We start from the raw sequence: 15,907 nt of genomic DNA, 5'->3' as shown, positions 1-15,907 counted from the left end.
CAAGTTATCAGAGCGCACCATGTGGGGGGTGTATCTAATTGAAATGATTGGCTGACTTGGGGTGCTTTTTTTCTAGGAATAACATATCATCATTTCGACTGCGCCGTTAGGAATCGTAAGCGTGATAGGAGATTCCCGCCGGAACTGTTCGGGACTCGTACACACATGGTAACGATGTGTTGTCTTTTACAGGACTATGGTAGTTTGATCAGTCATGAAAGGTATGCCGTATTCTATACAAGTTAGCACATGTATCGTCTGAACTAGTAGGACCCATTACAGCATTTAAGTTGTTTCCGCCCAAAAATCACCGCCCACCTAGACGCTGGACTAGCACTAGTATCGTAGGGGACCATACTGGAACCACCCGCAGACACGGGGACTTTTGCTCTTTATAGCAGGAAGACTTCTTATATTGCTCAAGACCTACACAGGCTTCATGGGGGTAAGCACGGAGCGTCCCTAGACCGAGGCACTGCGGCTGAGCTGACGCGTGTATACGTAGGTATACGTACAGGTACCTAGTCACTCGGTGGTTCTCCCACCACTTTTGATCGCGATCAAGCTATTTCTGACAACAGCCTAAATCGGGACTCCTATCAAGACTTTTCAAGTTGGGCCTTCGTCTTTCATCACTGCCATGTTGTGCTTTTCCTCCCTTAAGAATAGCCTCATCGTCTTTGCCATTGCATAAAGGTTACGAACTTGAAAACCGCAAGAGCGTATGAAAGTGATACATAAGGATTGTTCTGCGGACCGACCTCACGGCGCAGCTGCAAGACTCCTCCACGACATTTTTCTAGGGTATTCGTTTGTCACGTTGACAGGTCTCCGTAACAAAACATGGATGACCCTTCAAAGACTTGTTTGGCACCTGGGATAGGCTGCTGGTCGTGAAGTCAGCTGACATGGTCAGGATGCAACAATGAGGCATGAGAACCCCTCAGGCCAAATTTATGTAAACTATGCAGCAAATTGAAGATCATTACTCCACATAACGAGGCGTCGATGTCGGCGCACACGGCCAGCCAGGCGAATGATCATCCCTGAATATGCTGGAAGCACTCGGTGTGTTCGCTGCCAGTGATATCCTGCCAATTCCTACATAGGGAGCGGGATATGACTCCCCAAGCCCGGCTTGGCATCACACCACCGAAGAGCCATGATTCAGGGTGCCTGTACATAAACGACGCAGGAGGTTCGCCCTACGGGCTCGCTGCAAGGCAAATCTCGAACAGTGATATCAACGTCCGTGGTTCTGCTAGCGTGCCATGATGATGGCGCATTGACCTCGCTTCTATTTAAGCTTTATTAAGGAAATTCTGTTTATCCTGCTTCCTGGGAACTTTGTTGAATTTCTGTTATCATCAAACTAACGAACGAGCGGAGGTTTGAGAGACTTCCCCCCTAGCTAACAAGGCAATAATAAACGTTCTGCTTTTCTTTCACGAAGCGCCCGCATCTGTTGTTGTATACTCAGCGGGTGGGTTGCTGGAACTACTTCCCTCCACTCGTACGTCATAGCCGTAGCCATGTCCAGGCGAACCAGCAACATTCCCCGGCCCTTCGTAGTGCAGCTGCGATAGATCGTAATTCCCTAGTCGAGAAACTAGTAAATATCTCGCTTCCCCGGTATGCTGTGAACCAGTAAAAGTTTAGACGCACCAATAAAACACCATCCTTCTTCCTTCACATGATACAGGTTGCAGGAGTTTCCGGTGAAAGCATCGCGATGGCCGGCGGCGTAGATACTTCTTCGTCCTAGCTCCTGTGCTTCTTCATCTGTGAGACCCCACTTGTATCCTTGATCCAAAACGCCGTAGGCGAATGTGCTTCCAGACCCTACTGAGAATAAGTCTCCTTTAAGGCGGGTGCCATCCGCGTCGACATAATACAGCGCAGGGCCCTATATAGATTGTTAGATGATGCTAAAATGAACTGCGAGCTTGTCAAAATGGGAAAGCTGACCGTTTTGTCCCAGCCGCAAATCATCGTACCCTAATGAGATCCAGTATAATCAAGTCTGAGCAGTGTAAAAGTAAGAACAAAATACGCTAACCATACTCAAACCGGTCCCTTTGTAGCTGTAAACAAGATTACTGAGGTATTTACTGGCAGCTGCGACAGAGATACGCTCTCGATTGCGGAGTTCGTGCAGCCTGCAGTGCATTCCTAGGTACATCTCCCAATACTGACAGTCGGCTATTCGCGGACACAACAGTAAGTGATCAGCGAATATGTATAAAGTAGTGAAAAGGAATACACACCGGCGCCCCCCGCCATGGTACCAAGTAAATAAGGGTTAATCTCGATGACTTTCTTTACTGTTCCAGAGCCTGAATACCAACAAATGTAAATATCTACAATGTGAGATTAGTAGTTGTACGACACTGACCTATGTAGCTTCCTGCACTCGATCTAGAGTCAACGGCGACGATGACCCCGCCTTTGAACTTGAAGGCTAAGGTTGTCGTACCGTGCTGAATCTTGATCTTACAATTCGGATCATCGTGGTCATCTGTATGTAATCTCAAGAATGCGGCAGGCTGTTGCAGAGATGAGTTCACGCCGTAGTGCCAGTGGTCAGGAAGATACAACTTACATCTTGAACAGCAGGGAAGGCGAAGGCGGGCACTCCCTTCGCAATGTTACCAAAGCCAGCCTGTGACCCCCACGTAGCATCAGAGAACTCGTCGTCGTCGACAACGATACCTCTTCCGCTGTAAAATTCGTCCGTGGTGCTAGATGTCAAGAAGCGCTGAACAAAGTTATTCATGATATATGAGAGGTCTACAAAGCAATAGTGTCACTTGAGCGCACCTTTTATATATGGAGAGCATGTAATAGTTGATGGTTTGGTGACGCGTCCTGTGGTGACGCGTTCGTAGAATCGTGCTGATACCTTATGTAGCGTTATGACAACTTTCATGGCATCCGCGCTCACATGTTTGTGGCGACACTTGTAGCCTTTGTGTTAAAAGAACCAGCAAAGCTACTGCTCCGTTTCAGGTGGATATATTCCTGCATAGTGGTAAAAGGAATTATGATGATGAGGAGAGGAGGAGACGTGTTCAGCGAACCCTTCATGAATCACGTGATCATATCTTATCAGATTTCATCACTGGTAATCCAACCATTTCAGTGCAATCATCCAGTTACGAAAACGACAACGACTTACTATGCAGCTGCGTAGTCGTAGTGGTTATTCGCTGTATTTTGTCATTTATGGAGGGTGTTTTTCCAGTGAGGATAGGTTGTTCAAAGTGACACTGGCAAACGATGTGACTTCATCCAGATTCACATGGCAGTACTTGCAGTTAGGTTGCTTAGCTGTACTCCTTCCAGTGGTACTGAACCCGCCCTATGAAAATACTCTTAGACAGCGGAGCATGTTTGTGATGGGTTTTTGCTTCCGCCCAATACGCATTCGGCAAACCTTTGATTTGCCAGTATCAGTGCTTCGTCGGCGTGGATTGAGGCTTGTAAGTGTACACACCTTGCAATCTTCGTCAGAGTGAAAATCACAAAAACAATGGCAGCATTCGTACCATGCCCACTGAGTAAGAGTCATGTCGACCATTGACATGTCGACGCTTACGACACGCCTTGGTTAGACGTATTATTACTGTAATAATGCCACGTTAGCGATTCTCCACAATTGGTTGCGGTGGCGTTAATTGCGTTCCTCTTACATGTAAAAAGCCAGACAACAACCAGTTCATACACACATTTATTCTCGTTCTTTCACAACCACAACTTTCGTTTTCAGCGAATCCTCGGAACCTTCACAGATTTTTCATTGCCCTCGAATACCAAATATAGTTTCAACATGTTGAAGGGATTGGGTAAATTAAGCAAGAAGGCTTCATCTGCCACTCTTTCTGCTGCCACAGAAGAGTCTCCGCGGTCTACTACTCCCACTCCACAGAACCCAGATGGGAAACCCAGCTTCAGATCTGGTGTACTTACCATTCGTGTGCTTGGTGCAGAGGGCCTTGCCTTACCTGGCGGAACCGCTGTGCCATCAGCTGTACAATCTGCCTTGTCTACACAACAAGCCAAAGTCGCCGCGTCCATCTCGCCATCCAGTGTCGCTCAGCGCAGGCTGGCCAAGAAACATGGCGCTAAAGACAGTATACAACGAAGCCAATGCTGGTGGTTGCCCTACCTCGTCATGGAATTCGAGGTCAACCAGGTCATGATCACGCCATTGGGAGGCGACCTCGAGCAACCTCTGTACATGTACCAAGCTCAATTGTAAGCTAATTACACCGTCTTCTTTTTACCCGCGTCGATTTTAATTTCAACCAGTGACGTTTCTCGTAATTCCGAAATCTCCATTCAGTGTTATCTTCGTGCAGAGGAACCTAAACGTGGCGGTGACGGCTTCGCGGACGATATGGGTAACGATCTTTTCATGGGAGGCATTAAGTTCACTCCTGACTTCGATGACCTTGGCACCCATATCAACGATCAATGGTATAACTTGGGTGGTGGAAATGGTAAAATCCAAATCGGCGTGGCCTATCAACCGAGTAGCGTGAGTGGCCTCGAGAATTCCGCATATCTTAGATATTGAACATTATTTTAGGGGCAATCATTCACTATAGACGACTTTGAACTTATCACGGTCATCGGAAAAGGTAGTTTTGGCAAGGTTGGTTATAGCACCGACAGATTCGGGATGCATGCTAACTAAGTCTTATAGGTCATGCAGGTCAGAAAGCGTGACACCACTCGTATATATGCCTTGAAGACAATCAGAAAAGCGCATATCGTTGATAGGAATGAAATTACTCACACTTTGGCGGAGCGTCTCGTTTTGGCGCGAATAAATAATCCTTTTATTGTCCCCCTGAAGTTCAGTTTTCAGTCTGAGCAAAAGCTTTACTTGGTTCTTGCGTAAGATTTCCCATTTTGCCTCTCCACCACTTTTTTTTTTTTTTTTTGCATTAAACGGTGTATTTTCCAGGTTTGTCAATGGAGGAGAGCTGTTCCACCACTTACAACGAGAACAGCGCTTTAACGAAGAGCGGGCACGGTTTTACAGCGCCGAGCTCCTTTTGGCTCTTGAACACCTTCACGAGTTGGATGTTGTATACCGGTTGGTCCTTAATGTCTTTCACTTCCGTGCACCGCTCATTTCCTGTGCTTCTGATAAAGTGATCTTAAGCCGGAGAACATATTGCTTGACTACACCGGTCACATAGCCCTGTGTGATTTCGGCTTGTGTAAGCTCAACATGAAGGATTCAGACACTACAAATACCTTTTGTGGAACTCCCGAGTATCTTGCCCCGGAAATTCTGACCGCTCAGGGATACAGTTCAGTGTCCTTTCCCTTATTCGTTTCATATGCATTCTGAATGGAATGGTCATTACAGACAAGTCTATTGATTGGTGGACATTGGGCGTACTGTTGTACGAGATGTTATCGGGTCTTCCACCTTTCTATGATGGTCTGTCATTTCCGCCATTACTTTTCGGCTTACTAATCATAGATAAATTGGTATCAAACAGAGGTAACGGACAAGATGTATCAAAAGATTTTGCAAGACCCTCTTGTTTTCGGTTCAGAAATCGGCTCAGAAGCGCGGAGCATACTTACAGGTCTCCTTACTCGCGACCCAGCACGTAGGCTGGGCGTAAATGGCGCTGAGGAGATTAGGAGGCATCCCTTCTTTGAGAAACACATCGACTTCAAGAAGTTGCTACAGAAAAAGATTCAGCCGCCCTTCAAGCCCAGTGTGTCTAGCCCAGTGGTATGTTTCTTGAATATTTTCGATGACGAATCGTTAATAACCGCGAAATTACTTTTGCGCTAAACAGGATGTGTCGAATTTCGATACCGTCTTTACAGCCGAGGAAGCCATTGATAGCTACGTTGATGGTTCGCACTTGTCACAGACTGTTCAAGATCAATTTGCAGGTGCGTATGAATCAAATCTTATTTTGCTATCCCCTAACTGTCAATGGTACCTCATCTATCAGGTTTCTCCTATGACGGTTCTCACATGCCTATCAGTGCGTGAGATGTCAAGCTTAAAGATTTAATTTCACCTTTGTTCTGGATTATAATACCCCCACGAGGCTTCTTAGTGCGAAATATTATTTGTTGGCTTTTTTGCTTGTAACGTTGGATATATAGCTTTATCACTTGCACTCTTTTCAGTATCTCTACCCACGGCTTTCACGCTTGGAATTAATGTATGTTCATATCAATAGCATGGTCACAAGTTCATCACTTCTTTTATGAGTGATTTTGACGATAAATCACTCACATGGTCAGAAAGCCATGTACCTGACACTCACAAATATTCAACGGCTGCTGCTCTTGCACAGTTGTTGGTCAAATCAACCACATTCTGTGGTGATGTAAGTGCAGCCAGCACAGTACAAGCTTCATTGCACCCGTTCACAGCCTATTTTCCCAGTCGTCGTTAAATTCTTTTTTCCACATCTCAATCATCTCCTCAATTACTTCACTGCTGATATCTTTCCATTCCTTTTCGCCCTTGCCTTGATTCAGCTTACTGATGGTGGTGATCGCAAAACGATCGCCGACCCATACACCGTGGTGCGTATCCCCACCAGTATCGTCATAGAACTCGCACACGGGGATATCACAGGGCAAACAGATCCGATGCACCAGGACAGACCCTAAAGTCAGATTTCTTCCGACGAAAGGACCCTTGGAAGATGACGGCGAAAACTCCTTGAGGTCTGAGATTGAGCTCGCCCGAACATACTCCCGCTTGGTTAGGTTGGCAAGAACCCATGTCTCCTCCAATGCGTAGACAGGCTTGTGCAAACGGCTCAATATCTCTCTCTCGCCACGTGTGGGGAATGCCTCGAGGGAAATGTGATCATCCCTGTTTCCCGCTGTGAACACCTCGTAGATATGCGGTAGGACGGGTGGTTCGCAGAAGTAGGTAGCAGCAATGTTGTAGAGATTGTGGTCTTCAAGAAGGTCATCCTGGCCGGACTGACCATCCAAACCTAGATCCTGTATTTCAGCTTCTGTAAGGAGGCCCTCTGGCAGACCCCCATCCCATGCACCGCTTCCAATACAGATGATACGATCTCCTACCCAGTGAGCCCGGATATTTACTTGAAGGGCATGAAGCTGGGTCAAACTGATGGATAAAAGCAGTTTACAGGTGACGCCAAATAGCATCACATCTATGATATCGTTCATTTCTGCGAAGACGAGACCGAGGATTTCATTGGGGAGACGCAAGATTCCAGACTGTCTGGGAGTTGAGGTCACATTTAGGAGATATTTTTCAGCAGTGGCTTCACTATATTAACGGGTAGGTTTGCAGAAATGATTGTATGATCTATTATGATAAACGGCAATATAAGCTTACCTGAGGGGCTTCTCTGGTGCAGCAAGGTGCTCGACAAGACAAGGCGACTGATCATGGAAGAACCACTCGCCCACCTTACCCCACTCTCCGAGGGTTTGCTTCTTGTCTATATTGATACTGGATGAACATGGAAGATACAGCTTAAATTAGTAAAACTGCCAGTGATATGTGGCACGCCAGCCATGAAAAACGCACATCTGAAACCATTTACCCATACCTATGCCAGTGAAAGGGAGTCCGGTGAGCTTCCTGGAAGTTCAGTTCACCTCATTTATACTATGCTCTGAGCTCCGACAAGGGCGATCTTGAATTTCTCATGCATTTGACTCCGATATAGTTTTTTGTGACTCGTACTGCAAGCGAAAATGACAACCCTGTTGATACACACTGTCGCGTATAGTCTACATACACTGCCAAAGGCGGGGGTTATGATATCATAGTCACTTCAAAGGGAATGTGTCAGCTGTGGTGGTCATGATGCACAAAATACAAAACTTAGCATACAAACAACGAGTGATCTTATTACATTCTGACCTGCATTTTGGGGTGGGAAAGATATCAGAAGGCCCAGTAGTATAGCGCACATTGGGAAATCGTACCAAATTTCTGCGAAGTTATAGGAACACGGGGGTTGGGACGCTATTGCAATGAATGATCAAGACTTAGCAAATACATTTGCCACTGTAATATAGTAGAATGATCTGACTCACGCTGGGTAGATCCGCGGATTCAGAATGAAGATAGTAGTAGGCGAACAGTTGGGAAATGAATCCGAGGCTCTGAGTACAATAGTATCGATTTAGTCACAAATGTCCATTTATAATAGCACAGGGGTGCCCGAATGGCAGTGTTATTACACATTGAGACACATCCACTGTCAGCCCAAAATATAGCAAAAATCACTGAAATAGCTTGTGATATAAGATTTTCAGTATGGAAATTGGTGATGTCCTAGTACCGAGTGACAATCAGGTATTTATCAATCAAACTCTCTGTATATGATATTCACTGTATTTTCTGGTAGTATTAATAAATCTAAGTGAAACTCAGCTGCTGCCCGAGAGGCTATAGAAATGACTGATTATTTACCTAAGTGAAACTACAACAGATGTTAGTTTAAGGTGATCTCTAATAAATGTAATGTAACATACCTCAGTACAAGAAAGAAACATATTTTGGCCAACTGCAATACATTACTGCTATCAAATTTCCAGCTGTAAACACTTTACAACTTCATCAACCCACAAACATCATTCTTGCAGCAGTGAAAACCTGCGTAATTGAAGCCCTGGATTCAATAGAAGTTAATAAATCTAAGTGAAACTCAGCCGCTGCCTAAAAGGCTATAGAAACGACTTCATTATTTACCTAAGTGAAACTACAATAGATGTTTGTTGAAGGTGATATGTAACGTACCTCAGCCGCTGCCCGAGAGGCTATAGAAACGACTGAGGTACTTCTATACTAAACCCCCAACTACTTAATAGTTGGAGGTGCTACTCGCTACAGTATAATGACTCCTAGGAGTACAATGGTGACTCCATGGAGTGGTGGCTATGCTCCATGGAGAACAATAGCTGCTTTAGCAGAGACCGGGTTTATCCGGTTTTGTCAAGTATCAGTTCTAATGATATTTCTGTATGATCCTTGTTACGATACACAATTTTTGGACCTTCAATTTTCATTCTTCTCTTTAACTTTCTTTTGTAGTTTTCACACATGGTACCATGTGGCACTTTCCATTTTTGTTCAAACTCCACCTTCTCGCGCTGCACTGCCTTTTTCTTATTTTAGCTACAAGTCTCTCACGCAGCGGAGCTGGTCACACAGGCTGTGCCCTCTGAAATCATCAGCCACTGCTTTCATGAACTGTACAGTACATAAGTACAAATACACTGTAGTAGTATATAAACCTCAATTTATCCAGGAGACTCCTCAGCGAGTCCTCCTGTTGTACACCCACAACTAACTCGATCACATCTAAAAGGGTAACCACTCCCTCTTCACTACTCTTTTGCTTGTCTGAGTTGTGTGCCAGAGTAACTAACTCTTGGTTGTTACATTGGGACTCGCTCTTTAACTACTCTCTCGCACATTGTGCAAACCCGGTCCCCAGGGTTAAGGGGTTATTGTTTAGGAATATCCTGCATAGCAAAAGGGTGCGCTCCTAGCGACAGCCCCGTAGTGCTCTGGGAGAAAGGACAATTAAACTATACATGGCCCCCAGTGTTACGATAACACAATTTTTGGACCTTTCCTTTTATTTTCATTCTCCGCTTTAACCTTTTACTGTAGTTTTCACACTCCATGCCATGCGGCACTTGCCTTTTGTTCAAACTCCACTTTCTCGCGCTGCACTGCTCTTCTTCTTATTTTAGATACAAACTCTCTCACGCAGTAGAGCTGGTCATATGGGCTAGGCCCTATGACATCATCAGCCACTGCCTCTAGCAACTGTATAGTACATATGTACAAACAAACCTGTAGTAGTATATATACCCCAATAGATCAAGGAGACTCCTCAGCGAGTCCTCCTGTTGTATCCTCACAACTAACTTGTTGAAACCTAAGGGGTGATCCCTTTCTTATCTCTCCACTCTTTGCTTGTTCTAGTTGTGCGCCAGAGTAACTAACTCTTGGTTGTTACACCTAGTGTCAAGGGGAGTACTTAGCTCAGCAGTTGGTGTGGAACCACTGTTGATTAGAATTTACATACAAAGCTTCTCTTTCTCTTTCCTCTGACCAGGCTGAACACTTGTCTCTGCCAGTCTGGAGAAGGGTTGACAGCTTAACAAGCGGACCACCCCCTAACAACCATTCGGACCAGGGTTTAATACTATAACTTTTATATACATTTTCAAATACTATAGTGTGGGTAGTCGGAGATTGAGATCCGATACTCAGCTGGGAAGAGGTTGATCCGCAGATAGCAAGTGGGGACCCCCAGTTACCTTTTTTTTACTTTACCAAAGAGAACAAGTCAACATGTCATTGCAACCCGATGTCAGCACTCTGTTGCACAACATGCATGCACAGATTTTGACATTAACAATGCAACTCGCAGAGTTACAGGAAAATCCCCCTGTAGCTACATCTGGACAAAAGTTTAGCAAAAAGGTCGAAATCATCGCTGACCCCGGCACTTTTGAAGGAGACTGGGCTCAATTTGCCAAATGGTGGATCAAGCTCCAAATTTGGATCAAGGTAAATTGGGATGCGTTCACTAATGATTTTAAAATAGCAACAGCTGTGCTGTCAAGACTCAAAGTGTAAAAACCCTTATCCCCTATACCGAGTTAACGGAGGGATGAAGATTCAAATCAAACAAGTAGCGTTACAAGATAGCGATTGAGAATTAATCAACAACTGAGGAAAGTATGTACATGGTGGTCTACTATATATATGTTTCTGAAAGTCAGCCATGAGGCGCTGACTGATGTTCTTTGTAATGGTTCTAGACTCTTGTCACGTGATGGTCACGTGATCTGATATAACTACGTATTTATGTTATCCGCGCTAAAGCAGCAGCTTAACATATCTTATCTGTCATGTGATCAGATATCAAAGAAAATGAAAAAAGGAAACTAGCGCTCAGACTAGCGCTTCTGGTTCAAGTCGTGACATTACCCCCTCCTTAGGACTTTCGTCCCGAAAGTAGGGGTCCATCTTTCCGTTTTCCCAATTAAACAATTGTTTTCGGACTCTAGTTGTTGTGAAGTTTTCGAAGGGTTGGAAATGTAATTGAAATCGGATCCGTCGGGGTGCACTGGGGTTGTTATCGTGGAATGTTTTGACTTTGTCTGGTGAGTTGTTTAGATGTTGTTCGGGTTCCCACGTGCGTTCCTCTTTTGGATAATTCTTCCAATGTACTAAGTATTCCAATTTCCCTCGTTTTAGACGTGAGTCTAGAACTTCTTCGACTTCATATTCTTCTTGTCCGTCTACTATTACCGGCGGTATCGGTTTTAATTTCTGTTGGGAAGGGAACTGTGGTTCTTTGTACGGCGTGAGTTTTATTTCGTTGAAAACCGGATGAATAGGCCGCCATGTCGGTGGTAGCGCTAATCTATAGGCTGATTCGCCTATTTTCTCCAGTATTTCAAACGGACCGTGTCTCTTATCGTCCAGTTTCTTGGCTGGTCGATCTGTTGAGATATTGGTCGCTTCTACGTACGCCTTATCTCCTACTCTATATTCCACTGCTTCTCTTTTCTTCTTATTGTACTGCTTCTTCATCTGTTCAGCCGCTTTTTGCAGCGATTCTTCTGCTTTCTTCCTGGTTTCTGTCATTCTCTTTACGAAATCTTCTGCATTTTCGTTCTTTACCCCCACTTTCACTACTTCCTGTGTTCTTGGATGATGTCCATGATTCAGGTAGAACGGGCTATATCCCGTTGCAGAATGTTGTTTGTTATTGTAAGAGAATTCTGCTAGGGTAAGCCATTCTGCCCAATCATCTTGTTTATGGTTTACGAAGATTCTGAGATACTGTTCTATCTCTTGATTGATCCTCTCCGTCTGTCCATCCGTTTGTGGATGCCAAGCCGTTGATGGGTTTGCTTTTATCTGAAGAAGCGTATGTAGATCTTTCATGAATTTTGAAACGAATTGCGGTCCCCGATCTGAGATGATCTTTTCGGGTATGCCGTGGTTTCTGAATACATGATCTCTAAATAGTCGTGCCACTCCTTCTGATGTGATCTCCATCTGTGTGGGAATTACCTTGATCATTTTGGTAAATCGATCTACTACTACCATTATCATGTTATATCCATTTGATTCTGGTAGCGGTCCGATCAGATCTACTGATATGATCTGCCAAGGTTTATCCGGGATCTCGTTTGGATGAAGCGGTGCTGCTTTCTTTTTATGGTCTGTCTTAGTTCTTTGGCAGACTTCACATCCATCTACGTATCTCGTGATGTCTCTGTCCATGTAGGGCCACCAGTATTGTCGAGTGATTAGCTCTTTTGTCTTATATCTTCCTGGATGGCCTGCAATAACAGAGTCGTGGTTTCATCGGATAATCTCTTCCCTTAACGCGGCATCTTTCGGTACATAGATCCTGCCTTTGAATACTATGCGACCGTCTTCGTCTAGCCAACCATCCTCTCTCTTCTCTATCTTTCCTTTCATCTTTTTTATCAGTTCATCTACATTTCCTTTTCTCTTTGTAATCCACTTTGAAATCTCTAATTCTTCCTCTTGACTATCTGCGATCTTTTGTCTTTGTTCTGGAGAGAGAGTCATTCTTACAAATAGTTTCTCATCCAGTAGTACAACGTCTTCGTTGTCGTTTTCTCCTTTGTTATGATCTGATCGCCTTGAGAGAAGATCTGCTTTTATATGCTTCCTTCCTGGCATATGATGTATCGTGAAATGATACTGGCTCAATTCTGTCATCCACCGCGCCTGTCTCCTGTTCAACTTCTTGGGTTCTTTGAAATACAGCAGATTTTGATGATCTGTCCATATTTCAAATTCCTCTTCCGCGTCTATTAAGTAATGTCTCCATTCGTTAAGTGCCGTCATGATAGCAAGAAGCTCTTTGTCATAGATCTCGTAATTGCGTTCTGTGGGGTTTAACGCTTTGGAGAGGTATGCAATTGGCTTCCAGTCATCCTTTTGTCTTTGTGATAAGACAGCACCCATAGCGAAGTCACTACTATCTGCTTCTACTTTGTATTGGCCATGTGGTACTGGAAGGGCTAACACTGGGGCTGAAGCTACACATTGTTTTAATGTGTTAAATGCTTCTTGTTGTTCATTTCCCCAAATGAAGTCCTCTTTTCCCGTTAACTTGGTCAATGGTTTGGCTACTTCCCCGAAGCCCTCTATGAACCTTCAATAGAAATTTACAAATCCCAAGAATGCTTGTATATCCTTCTTATTTTTGCATTCTGGCCATTTGCTAATTCCTTCTACTTTTACCGGATCCATGCGAATTTCGTTTTCTGAGATGATCAGTCCCAGGTATTCCACTTCTGTCTGTTCGAAATCACATTTTTCTGGTTTAAGATAGAGATGATTTTTTCTTAGGATTTCTAACACACGTCGCGTCGTTGCTCGGTGCATTTCTATATCCTTTGTGAATATCATGATATCATCTAGATATATGATTACTAATCCTTCATCTATCAACTCTTTGAAAAGCGTGTTCATCATCATTTGGAACGTGGCTGGGGAATTTGTCAGTCCGAAGAACATGACTAATGGTTTGAATAATCCCCGGTTTGTCCTAAATGCCGCTTTGTGCTCGTCTCCCTCTCTCATTCGGATATTGTTATATCCCCATCTTACATCCAACTTAGTGAAGTATTTTGCTCCACTTAATTTGTCTACTAGTTCCCCGATTAACGGAAGTGGATATCTATTTTTGATAGTGATATCGTTTAGCTTCCTATAATCTTGAACTGGTCTCAACTTCCCGTCTTTCTTTTTAATGAAGAAGAATGGTGATGCGAATGGGGATTTTGATGGTCTTATCCGTCCCGATTCTAAATTCTCTTTTAGGAACGCATCTAGTTCTTCTTGCTCTCCTCTTGCCAATGGATAGATCTTGCAATCTAGGGAGTGATCTCCCGGTATTAGTTCGATTGCGTGATCCCATTGTCTTCTTTCAGGTAACGTGTCAAACTCCTTTTTATCAAATACGTCTTTGTATTGATGAAGGTGTTTTGGCACTATCTTTTCGAATCCTCCTTCTTTTCGATCTTTGCCTGCGGCTTCTGCTAGCTTCTGTGCCATTGTGCCTTGGGCTCTGATATGGTAATATTGATCGTCGATCGTGGCATCTTCGAAATTATGGAGATTCACTTGTATCATCCTCTCGTCTTCTCTTAGTTCCTCAAAGAATATTTCCGGATCCTCCTCTGGATCAGAGATTCGGATTCTCGGTCTGCATTCTTCAGGACATCTCTCAAAGGTCAACTTCGATTCTTTCCAGTCTATTTTAGGATTATGTTTGTTCAACCACTCATGTCCTAGAAACATTTTTCCGTTACCCAGATTGGTTACGGCAAGATGTATCTTCTCGACGTGTCCGTCGATTTCCATGAGTAGTATTACAAATTCATTGATGGCTCCGTTTTTATTAAGAGTTCCATCTGCATTATAGACTGGAATAGGTCTCGGTATCTTCCTTGTCTCATATCCTTTGTCTTTCACAAATTGGGAGTCGATGCAACTCCCCGTGCATCCACTGTCCAATAGTGCTTCGACTGTTTCTGATTGGAGAGTATCTAACGTAGTAAGCTTACATTTTACGTTCATTTGATTGCCTTGGGTGCCCCTAATGTACTTTTTTGGGGAGGCAATTTCTATGATCGCTTGTATAGCTTCTACTTTTGGTAACCGGTTGATTTCTTTTATCGTTTCCCGGGTTACTTCTCTCGCTCTCTTTTTATGTGTCCAGGCACTCAGAATCCCAATGGATCTTTCTTCCTTTTGGTCTCTTAGCCTGTCTACTACCCATTCTGGGGTCCAGACTTCTGTTCTAGGTTTTTTTAGAGGGGTTCCTGACCTCTCTTCTACAATCTCTGCTGCGTTTTTCTCCGTAGAGCTCGCCGCATCGGGTGTAGGAATCTTAGGTTCTATCGTAAATGCTGCACTTTTTAGTGATTCGCCCGCCGTCGAAACTGCGGATGTCTTATCACTCTGCGCCGCTTTTACTCTAGTTGCATCTTTTTCATTTCGGATTTCTTTCTTTGTCTGAGTGGAAATAGTTTTATTGTCATCCGCGCTAAAGCTGCAGCGTAACAATTCTGAGTCATATGTATCTACAGTTAAAGGAAGAAATCGATTCGAAACGTCTTTAGGCTCAGTCGGTCGATGCGGTACCGCTGGCCTCTTTAAAAACCCTCAAGGAGTTTTTCCCTTTCCTCTTTTGTCATCTTTTCTAGGAACTCTCGGACATTAAATTGTGGCTTCCTTTTTTGTGCGTCTTTGCATTCGAAGCTTCTATGTCCCTTTTCTCCGCATCGGTAGCATCGTCCCTCCGTGCGGAACTTTGCTTTGTCCACCTCCATTCTTTCTCCGCTACCGGTATAGGTATATCCGGTTCCGTCTTTCTTCTTCTCTCCTTCTTTCTTTTGTTCCGAATAGGGTTTCTTCCCAGTATCGGAGCCTTTCTTCTCTTTCTCTCTTTCTCTCCAAATATAGTCTATTCCAATGAGTTCTCTTTTCCACTCTTGGTAATCTCTGGGAATATGCCCGCCGTAGATCACCCTGTCTACTAGCGGCTTATTCATGTTCCTTCTGAGTAGAGATATGAGGAACTCTTCGTTTATCCTATTTGTATATCCCGCCCATCTTTTCTTTTCCTCAAACCTTTCAAAGAAGGCTTGGGCGGTTTCATTGCCCTGTTTCAGGGTCAATATTTCGTTCTTGGCAGTTTCTTTTTCAAAGCTGTCCTTGAACCTTTCTTCCATTTTGTCCGCAAAGTACGGCCAACTTCCGTAAGTGTTCGTAATATCGAGCCCCAGCTGTTGGGCGTCGACTCGGTTCTCTAGCCAATCGGTTCGGAAGGCCGCGGCTTCT

At 44.2% G+C, this 15,907-nt stretch overlaps 3 protein-coding genes across 3 annotated transcripts; 2 read left to right on the top strand and 1 right to left on the bottom strand.

Moving 5' to 3' along the window:
* Positions 1-1,328: 1,328 nt before the first annotated feature.
* SERLADRAFT_470232 (uncharacterized protein) lies at positions 1,329-2,794 on the bottom strand (the record flags this gene model as incomplete). Its single annotated transcript, XM_007319554.1, has 7 exons — positions 1,329-1,597; positions 1,666-1,906; positions 1,969-1,998; positions 2,060-2,202; positions 2,268-2,336; positions 2,396-2,546; positions 2,603-2,794. 7 exons carry the CDS (start codon positions 2,774-2,776, stop codon positions 1,446-1,448), a joined length of 960 nt encoding a protein of 319 aa, XP_007319616.1.
* Positions 2,795-3,681: 887 nt separating this feature from the next.
* On the top strand, positions 3,682-7,257 carry SERLADRAFT_470229 (uncharacterized protein; the record flags this gene model as incomplete). Its single annotated transcript, XM_007319553.1, has 10 exons — positions 3,682-4,257; positions 4,312-4,540; positions 4,592-4,657; positions 4,709-4,902; positions 4,973-5,104; positions 5,164-5,324; positions 5,384-5,458; positions 5,520-5,761; positions 5,829-5,928; positions 5,991-7,257. The coding sequence occupies 10 exons, from the start codon at positions 3,830-3,832 to the stop codon at positions 6,029-6,031; spliced, it is 1,668 nt and encodes a 555-aa protein (XP_007319615.1).
* Positions 7,258-10,354: 3,097 nt separating this feature from the next.
* SERLADRAFT_439158 (uncharacterized protein) lies at positions 10,355-10,721 on the top strand (the record flags this gene model as incomplete). The annotated part of the gene is made up of 2 exons (XM_007319552.1): positions 10,355-10,573; positions 10,611-10,721. The coding sequence occupies 2 exons, from the start codon at positions 10,355-10,357 to the stop codon at positions 10,719-10,721; spliced, it is 330 nt and encodes a 109-aa protein (XP_007319614.1).
* Positions 10,722-15,907: the final 5,186 nt, after the last annotated feature.

This window comes from Serpula lacrymans (assembly GCF_000218685.1).
Source record: "Serpula lacrymans var. lacrymans S7.9 unplaced genomic scaffold SERLAscaffold_8, whole genome shotgun sequence".
Lineage (NCBI taxonomy): Eukaryota > Fungi > Basidiomycota > Agaricomycetes > Boletales > Serpulaceae > Serpula > Serpula lacrymans.
This window is presented reverse-complemented; position numbering and strand designations above follow the sequence as displayed.